General features: G+C 45.5%; 1 protein-coding gene across 1 annotated transcript; it reads right to left on the bottom strand.

The window, feature by feature from the left end:
- Window positions 1-892: 892 nt before the first annotated feature.
- PARD6B (par-6 family cell polarity regulator beta) lies at window positions 893-17,048 on the bottom strand. Its single transcript, XM_037167344.2, has 3 exons — window positions 16,602-17,048; window positions 11,507-11,729; window positions 893-3,945 (listed from the first exon to the last, which is right to left on the bottom strand). The coding sequence occupies exons 1-3, from the start codon at window positions 16,665-16,667 to the stop codon at window positions 3,116-3,118; spliced, it is 1,119 nt and encodes a 372-aa protein (XP_037023239.2). The 5' UTR covers window positions 16,668-17,048; the 3' UTR covers window positions 893-3,115.
- Window positions 17,049-17,726: the final 678 nt, after the last annotated feature.

Here is a 17,726-nt window from a genome sequence, read left to right as displayed (position 1 = left end):
TCAAATCTGTTTTTAACTGGGGGAAGGGATCAGGACTGCTGTCCTTCACACCAGTTAGCGGAGGGGTCCGTGCAAGAGACCAAGAGGCCAGAGATCCACCAAGCCAATGGCAGCGGGGCTAATTTGAGACTAGAGATGGCCTGTTTCATCTCAGGCCTTTTACATTTTTCAGTATAAATTGAATTCAATCCATACGAGGTAGCAATAAAAAGTAAAACTAAGCGAATTTGAGTTCTGCAAGATAAACTGTCATATTACAAACTACTTTTTTCTTGTTTAGAATAACCTTCACCTAAATGATAACTCTGGATGAATGAACATGCACAATTTTTCACTTTATCAGAATTACTGCATTTTCAATGCTATCTTCCAGTCCATACGTAATCATAGTGGATGCACATACAATTTGGTGTTTATCATTTAAAAATTAAAAGTTGCCCTGGCTGGTGTGGCTCAGTGGATTGAGCGCAGGCCTGTGAAGCAAAGGGTCACTGGATTGATTCTCAGTCAGGGCACATGCCTGGGATGCAGGCCAGGTCTCCAGTAAGGGACACATGAGAGGTAACCACATACTGATGTTTCTCTCCCACTCTTTCTCCTTCCCTTCCCCTCTCTCTACAAATAAATAAAGTTAAATTAAATTAAAAGTTAAGGGTGTCAGGACTTTGCTATAACTTATGTGCTGGGTGCTGGGTAAATAATCATTGGGTGATTTTTCATATATTTGCAAACAAGAAAGTAGCCTTTATACAAGTCTATTTTTATTTGTAAAAAATAATATACAACTAAAGCTAATTTGATTTTTAAAATCAAAGTTCAGTTAATGATAATGTACATTTTATAATAAAATTGTAGTAAAATACTGACATTTGATAGTTTAAACAAAGTATCATCCATGTAAAAATCATGTTGTCGTATGTAAAATTTAATTAGAAAATTCATAGTTCACAAAAAGTACATACATTTGTTGATAGCACATGAGAACATTATCATAAACTTACTTAAAGGTACAGAACAAAATTCACAGTTAAGCTTGACATTCAGTACTAGAAAATTTTGTGCTGAATCCACTGATATTTTTGTTAATGATGATACACTTGAAATAATTGATTCAGACAACCAATGAAATGACATTTTATTGTATAACCAAGATCTATTGGTTTTACAATATGTCTAAGTAATCAATTATTTTACCAATACATGAGATCTAGTTGAAAACACCACTGACGATTAAAACAAGACACACTAGCAGCTTTCGACCCTCGTTTTCATGAATACCACACACAGGATGAATCTGTATTTTACAGTTAAAATTTGTACAAAAAGTCAAGCCCTGAAGTGTTTTCCCCCACAAGAAAAGTTCTGATGTTAAAACTTTGTTGAAAAAAGAAAGAGAGACAGAGAGAGGTAGTGTGTGAAAGTGTTTTTACTTAAAATGCTGAACTCCTGGCCCTGCTTATCAATGAATTTAACCTTACACATTATTGCTTTGCCATTCAAGAGTCAAACTTGCAAAACTCGCAGAATGCTAAAGCTGGAATGCCACTCAAAAACAGCAGTGGTTCGTCGTGGAAGAACTTGGGTGAATTCAAGAAAACGTACATTGCGGTATATACATTGTTGAATAGTTAGCGGTGTAGTGATGATGTGTTCAGTGGTAATGTGAACAAAAATACGTTTCAGTATTCTGAGTCTAGTGATCTTCATTTAATCATGACTTTACTTCTTCATACATTTGACCATAGAGAGAAAATAACCTTCAAAACGGAGTCCTTGGATTCTTCATTGTTTCAATAGCACACAAGTGTTACAAGGTATCCATACGAGCCCTACCATAAAATTAATCAATAAATAACTGAGAGCAATATCCGTAAGTACATAAGGGGACTTACGTACTCCACACTATTCTTAGTTTCTATATACAAGCATACTGCGGTGTTTGTGCACGCCAGACAGTAAAGCCAGGCAAGGAACCAAAGTTAGCAGCCTTACTCTTAACTTGTTCTAAGTGGATGCATTGGAAAGTAATAAATATCCTCATAAAATTAATAGTGACAAACTCTACCTGTCAAAGGTGAATACTATATAATTTTCATAAAGTGTAGGCAGTGTTCCTAGAAATCCCATGAAAGAAAACCCAAATTGTTCATATAAAAAGTGCACAAGTTTGTCCTGTGTGTAAAAATCTCTTCATCCGGGTGCATTTTTTTTTTAATTCAAAATGATTCACATTACTTGTATACATTAAAGAGTATACAAAGCACACCAACAACACACACAAACCACCAAAAGGACGGTTTTCAGTGAGATGGGGAATGCGGAGGGGAAGAGGTCAAGGAGAGGCCGAGGTCAAGGGAGAGTCTCCCACATGCCCAGCGCCTCGGGACTACGGTTCCCAACACAGAGTTACACCCATTTGGAGTGAGTTTGTGAGTGTGAACGCCACACTACAGGATGGACGAGCGTGGGTCTGAACAACTGTTAAGAGTTTCTTGATTTGGGAACACCGTTTCGATGCCTTACAACATAGGAAACAACTCCTAAAAACGGTCAACTGATGTGATTTCTTAGAAATTAGGGGGAAAAAAGCACTTGAAAAAAATTACTCATTACAAATCCCAACAGAAGAACAACATTAAAAAATCAAAATAAAATACAGAGAACATAGGAGCTAAGGTAAGGTCCCCAAGGTACCAAAAGATAGAATCAGACTTTTTTCACATTAGAATTAAAATATGTATATATATATAAAGGAAAAATTAACTGGGCTCTGCACAGCAGGTTAAATACGCAACCACTTCACACGGAAATGATCTAGTCCTCTCACACGGTTCCGAGAATGTGCTCACACATCCAGCTCTCCGCACACAAAACAGCAAAAGCACATAATTGCATCAGCAAAGGCCCCTTTGATTCAGACTTAAATGCACCTCTGACCCTCCCAAGTTTATATTAGCAATTATCAACCTACTATCTTAATAACATTTGAAACTTGCAATATTCTTGTTTCACATGCCTATTCCGGGTCACTGGTTCAGAGGTATGTATGCGTTCCACGAGCCCAATCTACAGGTCCCAACGGTGTCCTCACTCAGAAAACACTCGGCCAGTGGTTTCATAGTGTTATGATTGTCCCGTCTTCTTCTAAGAGTTTCTGGTCTGGAACGCGCGTTTCAAACTCAGTGTTGGTGCCGCTGGCTACCGGCGCTAGGCTCCCGTCGCCCGAAGGAATAAAGCCGTTCTGCGCAGACTCCAAACTGAGCTCCACCTGCGTCAGCGATTCCAGGCTCTCCGCGTTGGGAACGGCTTTGGGGATCTGCTGCGGCGCCCCGTTATCCTCGATAACCAGGTCGTCTTCGTCGCTGTCTTCGTCCTCCGGCTCGAAGCTCGGTTCTGTCTGCGGCGGGTAGCCAGGGAGGCTGTTATCCGTAGACTGGCCGGAGCTGCCGGAGGTCCGGCTGTTCCGGACGACGTTGTTCCTCTGGTTCGCGGGCCTCACCGTTATGATGAGGTTGCGGCTGTTTGCGATCATCATGTCTGTCACTTGGTCCAGACTCTTCCCTGAAACCTCTATGCCGTTCACTTCCAACACTTCGTCATTAACGGCCAGTAGTCCTGTGCTCTGAGCCAGACCCCCCGGGACGAGTCTGGATATAAAGATCCCCGGCACCTTCTCTAGGCCGTGCGGCGTGACCCTGACACTGGAGCCGTCTCGGATGTAGAACCCGAGGGGCTTCTCGGTGCCGTACTTGTAAAGGCGGACCCTGCGATGCGTTTCTGGGAGAATATCCACGTCTATGATAGAAGACACCGGTCTGAAGTCTTGGGGCATGCTAATCACTATATGCGGCTTTTTCCTGTGGTTGTCAGGACGCAATACATTGGTTAAAACACTCTTCCTCTTTGTTAATGTGTCTGTACCAAAGGCACTGTAGTCTGCTTCTTCTGTTTAAAAATAAAACAAAATAATTATAGAAATGCTGTGAAAACACCCATTTATTTACAGTTGAATCGTACAGAGAGAATGACTTACATGTATTCGGTACATAAACACACTAGTTAAATATTATTCTAAGCGGATCGAAATGTAGTGCAAATGATATGCTGTATCAGAAAAAACCACTAGGTGGCCCTCTCGAGCACACGTCATAAAATAACTGAATGTTCAAGCTAAATTTGATAAAGCTCAGTAACTCAATAACAATTAAACAACATTAAGTATGGCAAATGAAATTCTGGGAAGTCCTGGTAACATTCTCAAACAAGTTACTTAAAATACATTTTGCCCCATTTTATGACACAGCTGCTCTTCTCTTCAGGCAGTTTTTTTTTTCCTGTACTGTAGGAATTTGCCAGACTCATGTTTTTTAGGTAAAAATCTTCCCATTTTTAAATACACCAGTAAAACAACAACGAAAGCCTATTCGAGCTAAATAACCTCTGGGGGGGCTGAATTCATTCTTCAAGCCAACAACTTATAATCTTCGATGTAAACTAAGGGAAACGGGGCGCCGAGCGCAGACACCCCCGAACCACACTGCGGAAGGGAGGCCGCCTTCCCCATCAGAGAAGGAAACGCAATTAACAGCAGGCACAAACGGTGAAATCACATTTCAAAACCGACTAGAGAGGGGATAAAAAAGAGGCAAAAGCCCCCTCACCACGACCCCAAACCAGTTAAAAAATCCTGGTGTCGCGCCACTGCTACGGGGAGAGGAAGCTCGCCACCCCTCCGGGACCTCGGTCTGTGCTCTCCCCACGCCGCTCACCCCTCCTACACTGGTAACTGCCACCATCTTCACACACGCAGCGACGAAGGGGACAGAACGGGTCACGGAGAAAAGGCTGGACCCAGGTTCTCTTTCGAGGCCACGACACCCAACACATTCGCAGAGCGCATGCTCAGTGTGGACTCGTGTCAGGGCAGGGAGAACTGCAGCGTTCTTCTCAAACTACCTGAACCTTCTTCAAAAGTTAGTTTCAGCCCTGGCTGCTGTGGCTCAGTGGACTGAGTGCCGGCCTGTGAACCAAAGGGTCGCCGGTTTGATTCCCAGTCAGGGCATGTGCCTGGGTTGCAGGCCAGGTCCCCAGTTGGGGGCACAGGATAGGCAACCACACACTGATGTTTCTCTCGCTTTCTCCCCCCCCCCCCCCCCGTCTAAAAATAAATAAGTAAAGTCTTTTTTTTTTTAAAGTTAGTTTCAGAGAAATATACAAGACTAGGGATACTTCATGTTTTTCTTTTTTCTTTTTTTGGCATTTTCCTCTCCTGGAGATAATTTTGTCTCATTTATAGATAAAGTATTTCTATTGTGTTCTTACAGAGGCAGAAATTTATTTATAATTTGGCTTTGGAAATAAATCCATTGCCACAAGAATCTTTTTAGCAAAAGTTGACCAAAAATCTAACAACAATTATCTTCTAAATGTTCTCTTTCAAAATTACATATTTTGATTTTAAAACAATCAAGTTAAAAAGCCCACATAATAAATACAAGGAAAACTCCAGACCATACAAACTGGGAACAAAATTAGGCTGCCTACATACCTATTCATGGGAAACCTGACCAAAAAAGACCCAAATCTGCATAATTTGGCATCGCATCCAGTCTCTGTTTGAATGCTCCCTGCTAAATTCTCAAAAGCAATATGCCCCTGTACAAAGGCACCTTTGTTCTCCCATCTAGCTAATCAGTTTCCAGGCACTGGGAAAAAATATTTGGGCAAGAAGCCAGGGTGCAGGGTGTTAGTTTAAAGTGTAAAGGTGAACGAACGTCCGCATGGAACAGGAGTTCACTTTCTACCCGAGCATGTCTACCAAAGCCCAGAGCTCTGCGCATGACGGGAAGTTTGGGAACCTGGTCCATAGCAACCTTCCACTTACACAAACCAGGCTTACGCAACAGTGCACAATGCGGCAACACCCCACTTATCCCGAGCCTGCCGCTGCGCTGAAACTCTCCGCTGCCGGGATCCGACCAGGGCCCACCTACAAGGCCCTTGACCTGCCAAAGCAGCTGTCTCACTTCTTCCCACTCCAAAGCTCCTGCACTTTACTCACAGGCTCTCCTTTTGCACCCCTTCCTCTTTAAACATCAATTCTGAAAAGCCTGGTTCTCTCATTCCTCAGTCCCCAGAGCCTCCGAAGTTACACATTCAGAGTGAGGGGCAACAGTCCACCAGTGAGTGGTGGGCAAGGATACAAGAAATAAAAGCCTATGGTGGGTGAAAAGCGAGTCTGGAAAAATGAAAAAAGCTGCATGTAAACCCATCAGCATCCGTGTATAGTAACAAAATAGAAATCTGTGTATAGGAACTGTTCATGGAACAGCCGTCAAGCAAGTTCGAGATGACCCATTTGAAGTTTAGTGAGAAGACAGGGTAAAAATAAAATAGTTTTTGAAACTGTCCTGATCCAGGGGTTGGAGAGTTTATACAGTAAATATTTTAGGTATCGCAGGCCACACAGTTTCTGTTGCAAAAGCAGCCACAGGCAGTCCATTAAGGAAGGAACATGGCCGTGTTCCAAGAAAACTTTATTTACAAAACAGCCAGCAAGCCTTAGTTTGCCAACCCTTGTTCTAATCCAAAATGGTTACATGAAATAGATCTGGGAATTTCATAAGGATTAAACACCACTTAAAGCAATATTCAGCCTGGCTGGTGTGGCCCAGTTGGTTGGAGCATCAACCCACAGACCAAAAGGTCGTGGGTTTGATTCCCCATCAGGGCACATACCCAGACTGAAGTTCAATCCCTGGTCAGGGTGCATATGAGAAGACAACCAATTGATGTCTCTGTCACACTGATGTCTGTCTGTCTGTCTGTCTCTCTCTCTCTCAAAGTAATGAAAACGTGTTCTTAGGTGAGAATTAAAAATAAAGCAATATTCAAAGTTTGCTTCCTAAGAAGAAAAATCTATTACCAAATGTTGAAGAAGCACTGTGTATGTGGCCAAGCACTGTGATCTGTGCTGCAGATCCAATGAACGAAGCAGACAAGGTACCTGCTTTCCTGGCGCTTACAGTTTGAATGGCACTTAACAACTCCAAATGACTCAAGTATCACAGAGACGCCAAGAGCTGAGACCTCCACTGCAGTGCAAATATATAAATGGGCACCTGGCCTGGGTCTGGGAGCAAGGCTCCTCCAGGTCAGCGAGCATCACACTGAGACCCTGGGAAGAAGAGCAGCGAATCAGATAGAAGGGTGGGAAGAGTGATGCAGGCACAGAAGACAATGAATAAAGAGGAGAACAGGAGGGGCAGACAAAGGTCCAATGAGCAGCCACGCACTGCTTAACAGCAGGGATGCACTCGAAAAAAAACACATCAATCCTTAGGTGATGTCCTCGTGGTGTGAGCCTCACGATGACTTGCATGAGCCTAGACGGCGTAACCAGCTGCACTCCTAGGCTATTATACAGCCTAGCTGACTGCTGCCAGGCTGCCTGTACAGCAGGTCACTGCACGAAACTCCACGAGATTAAATCCAGCACAAGAGAAAATAACAATCAAGTGGCGCAAGATGAGGACACTGCTGGCGTTAACAGGGCATAGTGTTCACAGCAAACTTTCCTTAACAGAAAGTAATCTATAAAACGAGGATGCAAAGTGCAGCGCAGCCCAACACACACGCAAACTGGGAACGCAGTCATCTATCCCCGTTACCAGGGAGTGAGCAGGGACGCAGCTGCTGCACGTGCTGGACTTTTCCAGGACTGGCAGGCAGCACGCTCACACCGGCATCAGTACCACAAGCATGTGAGGAACGCAACGCTCTGGGACCTTACACACCTACCTCACCGGGCAATCGGGATTTTTCAGTTCCATTAGGCTAATGGGCTCACCCATATATGCAAGTGGGTTTGTTGACAGAAACCTCATTATGGGGCCTGTGACTGTGGAGAGGTTAAAGGGCAGGAGGAAGGGGGAGGGAGGAGTCCTGAGCCAAGTGGGAGGCAGCCATGGGCCCCCCCAGACCAAGGGGGGCCTCCAACAGGGCCTCCAAGGAAGTACTAAGGATTATGGACTTCAGCCTGAGAGCAATGAGGGAAAAATCCAAGGGTTCGGTTTTTCTCTCTCTCTGGCCGAAAGGTGGAGAAGGAAGAGGCCTGCTGCTGCAATTGAGGGTGGGACCGGGCCTGGGGCAGAGCCAGCAGAGATAGGGAATTACACCTGGAAAACAATTACAGCAGCCTTGGCGACTGAAGCAAGTGGCTTCCAGTTTCTGTCCTGAGAACTGGTGTCATCTTCTGAGACGTTACCCCACAATTCCTTTTTATCCAACTTTTAACCTCTGAGGCTGTATCTTCTATTAAACGTTTTTTTACAAGGTACTATTAAAATGCATATGCCTGAGACCATTTCTAAATTAAACCCTGATTCCTTATAATATAACTGAAGACGTGTCTACAAAATGATGTCCGCTCCCTGTTCTCAGAGGCCATTCGGGAGCCAGCCCGGGACGGGTGTGCGGATCACAACGCACATCCTGCGCGAGACGACGGTGAGGCAAGTCCCCTCCGGTGTTTCCAACAGCCCCTTTGACTGGACCCAAGATGTGCACGCATCTGCTGAACATCGTTTAAGAGTGGGTCCCGCCGTGGCGTGCACATCCGATCAGCTCTGGCGAGGGATCTGCGCATGTCAGCGGGCCCCAGACTTGGCCGCTCACCGTGACTGGCTTGGAAGCTTTTTTAAAATACACATTTGCCTGGCTGTCTTCCAAACCTACAGGAATAACCGGAGTATTCTTTACAGGTACAACCTCTGACTATTTTCTAATACTGTTGGCCACAAAATAGTGATCTAAACGAGGGAAAATCTACTCTGTACCTTCTCTTCCTCTCTCTCAAATAAATAAGGACACCCTAAACTCCAGTGGGGGCAGGGGCTGGCAAAAGACCTGGGAATCCTCTCTGTGAAAATAACTTTTCAGATATCAGGTTTTTTGTTTTGTTTTTGCTTCCATGATAACAGCCCTAGAAACAGAGTATGGGGATTTTCTTCTAACAAACTACTATAAAATATAAAACTTTCCAGCACTATCTTCAAGCCCAGGCTATTAAGTAACTTATGCATTCAATTGTGAGCTCTTTAAAGAAACTCTGAATTCCAGGTCTTCAGAGGGTAGATAATCTGCCGAAGGTGGGGGGTGTGGCCTTTGAGCCAGGGTGGTCAGAAGGGCCCCTCCAAGTTCTCTGAGCTAAGATCTGAAGGTGGAAAGGGCCGGAGGGAAAGCCTTCCTAGAAGAAAAAGCAAGTACGAACGCAGAGACGACAACCAAGCCTGAGGGACAGCGACAGAAGGCCAGTGTGGCTGGCTGTGCTGAGGGAGTGGAGGGACCTGGCAAGGAGCTTGCAAAGGCATCAGAAAGGAGCTTATTCTGGATGCAATGAAAAGCCAGTACCAGGTTTTAAGCAGGAATGAATGGACCAACTTGATGTTAATTCTTTTTGCTTAATTCACATTTTGTATTAAATTTATATTTCATTTTTTATTATTTATTTTTAGAGAGAGGAGAAGGGAGGGAGAAAGAGAGAGAGAACATCAATGTGTGGCTGCCTCCTATGTGCACCCCCCAAATGGGGACCCGTCCTGAAACCCAGACATGTGCCCTGACTGGAGATCGAACCTGAGACTCGGTTTGCAGGCCCGCATTCAATCCACTGAGCCACACCAGCCAGGGCTTAAATTTATATTTTAAAAATTTCTGTTGAGCCCTGGCTGGTGTAGCTCAGTGGATTGAGCGCAAGCCTGCGAACCAAAGGATGGCAGGATTGATTCCCAGTCAGGGCACATGCCTGGGTTGCAGGCCAGTTCCCGGCAGGGGACCCGTGAGAGGCAACCATACATTGATATTTCTTTCCCTCTCTCCTTCCCTTCCCCTCTGAGATAAATAAATAATAATAAAAGAAGTTAAAAAAAAAGTCATTCTACATCTGAATACACATTCCAAAAAGCAACTAAATTTTTAATGAAAATGACAACTGCGAGCAAGAAAGGACTACTGTTCGACAATTATCTCTATTACTCTGCTCAAAACGACAAATTCCACTCCGGTGTTCTGTCCTTCCCTCCCCCCCCACCGCTCTATCTCCGCTAACATACCACGCACAGTGTTCTAAGGGTCTCTCTGTGGTCTGCACTTTGTATTTCTAATTTCCTAGGTTACCATGGCTGAAACTCACCGGCCAGATGTGCTTTTCTGCCCTAAAACCAAACCCATTTTCTAAGGCAATTCCTCTTCCATATTCTGCAGCTCACTCCAATTCATCCCAACAGCCAGATTAATCAATCTCCTGACGTAATCCTCTAATCGCACCACACCCCTGTCATCTAAAAAATTCACCTGGGGGAGGGATCTTAAGGAAAATTACGAGTTTGTCGGTATTTTGTAAACAATGAAGTGATACAGACACAGAGTACCCGAGGCAGTTTACTATGCTGCAGGACTTTAGTTCCTCCAAATGCAGAAAAGCTAAGATACAGAATCAGTGGAATTTCAAAGCCCTGGGAGTGGTTCAGTGCTTATCAACTGATTGGAAAGAAAGTTTCATCTCCAAGGGTAACCCTACCCATTCTCCAGCTTCCTGGGTTGGTTTACAAACACCGCCAGGCTTTAATCACCCCACCAATGCAGGGCCTGCTGCTCTCCCGCTGGCTTTCTGAACCAACCCCTTCATTTACCAAAGGCAGGGGGGCATTCGGCACAGGCCCACCCACCCATCTGCAGGGGGACCAACACACCCAGGAAGGAAGTCCAAAGTTAAAAAAAAAAAGTTTAGGACTGGAAAATCATTAAAATATGCTCGCCACGTGGAGTGGTTATTTCAAATGTTGGTTTTGCAAGACTAACGTGAATGTTTACATTCTTCCAAAATAATGAATTGCTAACTACTTTTCCAGATAATTAGACAATTTTATGAAAAATATCCTAAAAGGGAAAGGAAACATTCACTGGACACCTGCCCACTACACGCCAGGGCACTGCACTTGGCTCCTTTAATCTTCCCGGCAAATCTGTGAGATAATACATTTATTCTGTAGAAAGAGACACTGAGACCCAGGAAGGACAAGCTGCTTCCCGTTAGGTGCGAATTAAGTGGTAAAGACAGCACCTGAAAGGTGGCTGCCCCCAGAAACAGGGATGTTTCCCTCAACTCCAAGGTCACCACCCTCTTTCTACCACACCTTTTTGAGTGGACACAATTTCACTCTCTGAAGATGCAATAAATTCCTAATTTCTATTTTTAAAAAAGTCTAAGAGGGTTATAATTAAAGTAATTAAAAGCACAATTTTTCTGGGAACACTTAGTGAAGTGTAAAGATAATTATCAAGCCAACAATATCAAAAATGTTTTAAACCCACTTGTTACTTACTATGATAAGATTCATACAAAATGTCTATCATTAAGTTTGTGGCAAAGTCTGTGTGTCTTACTGATAATGAAAAATAAACTACTTCTATTTCTAACACAATGACTGTAAACAGTGGTACTCACCCTTTTTTTGTATAAAAATCCTAAGCAGTGGATTGGCCGTGGAAACAGCTTTGTGGTAATTGTCGTCATTATTTATAGGCAGCAGGTCTCCATGGATGTCGGCGTAGCCGACCAAAACGTCCACGTTGGGTATCTTATGGACATGCTGCAGTAATCCATAGAACTCCTCAAACTTCCCCGGCTTTGACCTTTCCAGTGAAAAACGACGAAATTCAGCTCCGAACTATAAATACAATAAACTCGTGTTAATTTAAAGAGGAACAGGGCTCAATTTTAAAATGCATGCCGTAGAAAAATTACCAGGCATATTCACTCCCTGAATAACAAGATCGCTCCAGCGACACCGAGTATTGTTGGGAACCTCACTACTTGGAGACAAAACAGCACAAGGCACGGGAATGCGCCTTCCTGCCGTTGTCTCTCAAAGGCACCGCCTTCAAGAAAGAGATGCAGGTTCGACTCCATCCCTGGGGTACCCTGGCCTTCCTGGGGACTGTCCTGAGCAGTGCCTCACCTCCAGCCCTGTCTGCATCCCAGATCCTCTCCTCACTCAGGCCACGGGGGGGGGGGGGGGGGGGGAGATGCTGTGCCCAAGTCTTTCTTCTGATGGCTCACAAGAAGCACCTCAGTTTCCTCCCCACAAAAAGAAATGGCAATTTCACAGGAAGTGGCAAGAATTGACAGCAAAACAGGTAACATACAGAAAGGGCTATGAGCTTCTCGGCATTTTAAGCATGACACAAATGGAGGGGTACTGCATGCGAAATAGGTCTAGAGATAAGCACCTTCCCTGTGTCAATGCCGTGAAAAGCTTTATTCGTACATCAAATACACGTCCTACAACTATCCAATTAACAGGAGAAGTGTTTGTGTGCTTGGCACAGGGTAGACCCTGGAGACCGAATGAGCACAAGCTCACCAATTAGTGGACAGGGAGAAGAGTTACATCAGAGAGGTATTGCGGGATCACACCAAGGGGGAGCGCACGAGGTCTCCACTGGGCCGATGGTCACCTTCACACTTCAGAGTCTCAGGTCCGCTTCCCTACCCTAGATCACACCTGTGCTCCAGATGCCGGGTCGGTCAAGTGGTCGGTACTCAGCACTGAGGACTGACGGACTTCTAGTCCTTGGAAAGCAGCAACTATAGGACTTACTAGGGGACTGACATGGCATTTCCCCAAATGTGGGAACCTAAGAAAGGCTGACTGGCCTTCCTCAAAAAGTGTAGCAGCACATGAGTATAATCACCCTCTTGGGAATCACTGCGGAGACCAGTTATTGAAAACACAGTTAAGTCCTGAGGCTGATTTAAAAAATTTTTAAACAAATACCCTCGCTGGTGTAGCTCAGTGGACTGAGCGTGGGCCTGCGAATCAAAGGATAACAGTTCGATTCCCAGCCAGGGCACACACCTGGGTTGCAGGCCAGTTCCCAGCAGGGGCACACGAGAGGCAACCATACATTGATATTTCTCTCCCTCTCACCTTCCTTTCCCCTCTAAAAAGATAAATAAAATCTTTTAAAAAAAATTGTAAACAGACATTTACCAAATGAGTTTGACGCTTAACTCATTTTTCTCTAAGTAGCTATTATTAATAAGAAGTACTAATGTACCACTAAAACAGCCATAAACATCATGCAGAAAAAGCCCCTTACAGAATAATTTGAGGTTACAAATGTGCCAGTTCATTTTCCCAAGGACCCTATGGGGATCTGGAGTTACCACTCTCGCTCCAAGAGTAAGAGCTTATACCTACGCTACTTACTAGTTTTACATGAAAACTCACTAAAACCACCTCTTACCTCTAATAAAGAATTAAGTTTCCAAAACACATTCCTGAATCATAAACACTAACACTTGTCAAGAAAAGAAGGTGACTCACACCGAGGCCTCTCAAAAAGTTTAGTCACACCTCATTTCAAAGTAAATAAAAACTCGGAACACCCTTAATATCAGAGTTACTTATGATGTTATCAAAAGTCATAGTTTCCCCTTCATTTTTTTAAATTCTGATATCACAACCTAAGGTTCCTAGCACTTTCTGAATTCATCCCAGGGTTTATCACTTCCCCTGACACAGAAGTGGGAGTTACATCTAATAACTGAACATTTTAGGGCTGCAATGTTTTTGCTAAAGCGTTTGGATGAAAATTCTTCGCCTAACATTTTTTTCCCCTTGCTTAAATGTTATGATAAAAACAATGGAAAACTGTACGGCTTCACAGTAGATGTGCCCTTTTGCAAATGTTAGCAGGGAAAAAAGAGAAATTATTATGCTTCTTGCATCAACACAGTAGGACTAAGAGAACTTGTTACTACATAAGGAAAAAATACTGAGAGAGATAAAATTGAGACCAGGCAACAACTCTTCTTTACATAAACCATTTCCAGCTTGTTTAGCCTGGTCTGGTCTGTCCTGATCACCCAGAATGGGAATCAACAGCCTTCTGCTACCGCCTGTGGTACATTCTAGAAATGCAAACTTAATTTTAACATACTATTTGTCCATGAATAATAACTAGAAAACGTACAGCTCAAAGGCTGTTCCAAGGTTATTAAAGGACACCACCTTGATCACTGATTAAGGACTTTCCCAACTCTGGTGAAGCAGGAAGATACCAAACAAGTCACATGGTAGCTGGTATCACAATTTAACTAGAGTTATATTTGCATTACCCATTACTCCTATTTGTACCATTTTTCCCTTCTGTGAGCAAAGACGATAAAGTTGACACTGTTTTCTCTGCAGAAGAAAAAGGGATTTTTCTTTTGAAGTGTGGATTTGCGTATCACCTAGTTGTGGTCACAACCTAACCTCTTCATGATGACATCTGTAACAAGCTGGATGCCACGAAAGCAGTGAAAAAGGAACATTGTTTCAGACATCCATCCCAATATTTTTAAATGGTAAAGAGTGTTTTATTTATCAACATACTGTTTCTATTTATCAATAGCCACAGTAACAGCGGGATGACGCTTCATTCCCTGCAGGTTTCACAGAATGCCTTGATTCTATTTAAGAGCTAGGGTCCAGCCCTGGCTGGTGCAGCTTAGTGGATTGAGCACGGGCCTTCGAACCAGATTGCAGTTCAATTCCCGGTCAGGGCCCATGCCTGGGTTGCAGGCCAGTTCCCAGCAGGGGACACAAGAGAGGCAACCATACATTGATATTTCTCTCCCTCTCTCCTTCCCTTCCCCTCTAAAGATAAATAAAATCTTTTAAAAAAAGAGGCAGGGTTCACTAAAAGTGCAATATGGCGGGCCAAATATATAATACAGGTTAGACAGAAGCATGGGACAGATTCATGGGTCAGTTGACAGACGGGAAGAAAGCCTGAAATTCCAGTCCCCAAGTGCTTAAGGGTTCCTAGTCCGAGAGATTAATTACTGTTTGGTTGTATTTACCAGTGTACCTACGGTTCCTACTCATTTTCGCCCTATGATTAAAAAAAATTAAAGACTTGTTACCAAGACTAGGACAACAAACTGCATTTTAAGATCATGCCATACCGTGTTTTTCTTCACCTCAACTCCCACAAACTGAACTAGATTTAAAACAGAAATGCTACTAGAAGATTCAACCTTTGGGCACCAACCACTACCACCAGTACACTGCTAGAAGGAAAGCTTTCTATATTTTGAATCATCTTAACCTTTACTTTAAGCATGACCCTTCTTTGATCTGCTTACAACAGTTCTACGGGGGACACAGGGAAGAGCTTACGCCTTGAACTGCTTTGACTACATTCCTGTTCTTATTAAACAGAAGGGTTCCTAAAAACTAGTACCTGTCCTGATACATGAGTTAAGTTACAGATAACACTGTACAGTGATGTTAAAAAATGAATGTAGATATGCTCGATGTGGTGATCTCATTACAATAACTTACAGAACTTTATCTATCAACTCTAGATAATAACAGCCATTCTACCCACGGGCTCCAAGAACTCCAATAGCTTTCCTTAACCTATTTCACTTGCATTCTAAGGAGTCTTAGCTTCAACCATGTTTCATTATGTTTAAAGTTGATATGCTTTTACTCTCTCCTACTCTTCATGTGTTTTGGTCTTCCGGGCTGGGCTCTATGTGACATGTACTCGGGGCCCAGCCAGTGTCCTCTCTTTTGTATTCTATGAAGCCTAGAAGTTCCACGGTGAAAAGGCTCTCAGATTTTGTCATAAAAGCAGAGCCTGGAGAAGTCATAACCTTTCTAATCCCCAGTCTTCTCGAAGAATTACACTAGATAACCTAAGCTCCTTTCATTTCTCCAATGCATGAAATACTTGCTCAAAATGTTCCCCGTGGCTGTGGATCACCTTCAAATTCCAGCTCAAACCCTCCTTTGGAACGCATTCCCTAACTAATCCCTATACACTACCCTGCTCAGGGAGCCTGGCAGTTTAGGAATTCAGTGGATACCGAAGCAATTATCAGCAAATTGGCATACCGCTGGTCAAGAATGAAAACACTTCAGGAGAGAAGGAGCATGCTGGAATGAAAAGAGCATCCAGGCTCAAACTGTAAAGTGCTACTCAAACGAAAGGTGATAGTGTTAATTTCACAGATTCAACGCATACCAAAGTTAGGGCCAGAAAAATCCCCAGCAAGAAGCAAAGGCTAACTTTCAAAGGGCCCTTTAGCTCACTGGGCTCTCTTTTCACCTCCCGGTGCAACTCTGAACCACTGAAGGGGGTAACACTTGGTGACCACGGGTGTTCCCAATACCTTTTACTCATAGGCCGGGAGGTGGAATTCCCCCAAACGTTTTGAAACCACTCTGTGTTCAAACGGCTTGAGTGTACCCTGGCCCTTACTCCCATCCTCGAACACGACTGAGATGTACGGAACGAGATAAAGTGCTCCAATGGTCTTCTACCTACCTGGGCCAGGAGCAGACACAGGCCTTACCCTCCTCCCCTTCTCAGCAAGTTTATTATCCACCATCTCTGGTCTCCGAATCCCACTACTGCGCCCCCCACTGCCCCGGACGCCGGGGCAGCTCCCCAGGCCGTCCCCGGCCAGGAGCTGGCCTTCCCCAGGGCCCCGCGTTCCCATCAGGTGGGCCGCTCCGCCAAGGCAGGGCCCCGCGCACCTTGCTCTTCACCTCCATGGTGCCCAGGCAGCCGCTGCCCGCCCCGTGTCGGTGGCTTCGGTTCATGCTGAGGCCGGGCCCCGCGGCGGCTTCTTCCAGCCGGGCCGCCCCCCGGGAGCGCGGGGAGAGAGTGAGCGGCCAGAGGGCTCTGGACGTGGCTGCGGCCCGGGAGCCTCCTCACAGGCACCTGCAGAGGGACGGCTGCGGCTCGGGTCTCCGCACAGAGCTCTGCTCAGCTGGCTCCTTACGCGGCAAGACCGAGAGTCCAACTGGCCTCGCGGCGGGCGGAGACGCGACTCCCTCCCTCCCGGCCTCCGCGGCACCCGCGAAGGAGGAGGAGGAGGGGGCGGAGCACCGGCGACAGGAGCCGCAGCCTCCCGCTCGGCAGCTTCCCCCGCAAGCTCACTCGTGCGCGCACCCGACCCTGGCGGGAGCCGCGTCGCGTGCGCGCGTTCACCTGCAGCCTCTTTGGATGTCTCGGCGGCTCGCGCTCGGTCCACACCCAATAGGAAGCGCGCACCTGCGCCCGCGGCGCCAACCAATCGTTACCGGTCTTGAGCTGAGCGTGGGCGGGCCTCCTTCTTGAAAATCACGCCCACCGCGGCGCGATTGGCCTAGCGCTGCGAGGGAGGGGCGGGATCACCTGAAGCCTTGGGCCTCTCTGACTTAGCAAGAGAGCTAGAAAGCGCATGCACGAGCTCTGGAGTTTCCGCCCCCAGATGGCAGGCCGGAAGCGCGAGCGCACCTGGAGAGGAGAGGGGGGTGGGTGGGCCTTTTGCGCACGCGCAGGCGCACGCCTGGTTGCCCTAGTCCCGGCTGGAGCTGGCACCCCGCTGGGAGGTGGAACGCGCTCCTGGGCGCGTTGCCCAGGCGCTGTGGGGCGGATTGTATCCACCGTCCCCCTCCCGCTGACACTGTGGGATGCTGCAGCCTGAAACAACGCCCTTCCACCACCCATTTGCATCCTTTAGGTGTCAGTCTGCAACTCTGGTTGCAAAATTCAAGTTTTCCCGCTTCTGCTAGAGTTACTAGGGCTCTTCTGACTTGGTTTTGTCAGTAGCGACTCTTTCTGCAATCCTTCAGGTCCCAAGGGATTGAGTGGGTGCTTAGAGGGAGGGAAAGTGA

Source organism: Artibeus jamaicensis, unplaced genomic scaffold (assembly GCF_021234435.1).
Source record: "Artibeus jamaicensis isolate MK-2021 breed Jamaican fruit bat unplaced genomic scaffold, CSHL_Jam_final contig_685, whole genome shotgun sequence".
Taxonomy (NCBI): domain Eukaryota; kingdom Metazoa; phylum Chordata; class Mammalia; order Chiroptera; family Phyllostomidae; genus Artibeus; species Artibeus jamaicensis.
The sequence above is the reverse complement of the archived record's forward strand: the minus strand, read 5'-3'. Positions and strand labels throughout refer to the sequence as shown.

Excerpts from the sequence above, each read along its gene's own strand:
- PARD6B (XM_037167344.2), bottom strand. The coding sequence starts at position 16,667 with ATGAACCGAAGCCACCGACACGGGGCGGGCAGCGGCTGCCTGGGCACC. Across the intron at positions 11,730-16,601 it reads CCATGGAGGTGAAGAGCAAG|TTCGGAGCTGAATTTCGTCG; the intron begins GTGCGCGGGGCC and ends TTGTATTTATAG. Across the intron at positions 3,946-11,506 it reads GATTTTTATACAAAAAAAGG|AAGAAGCAGACTACAGTGCC; the intron begins GTGAGTACCACT and ends ATTTTTAAACAG.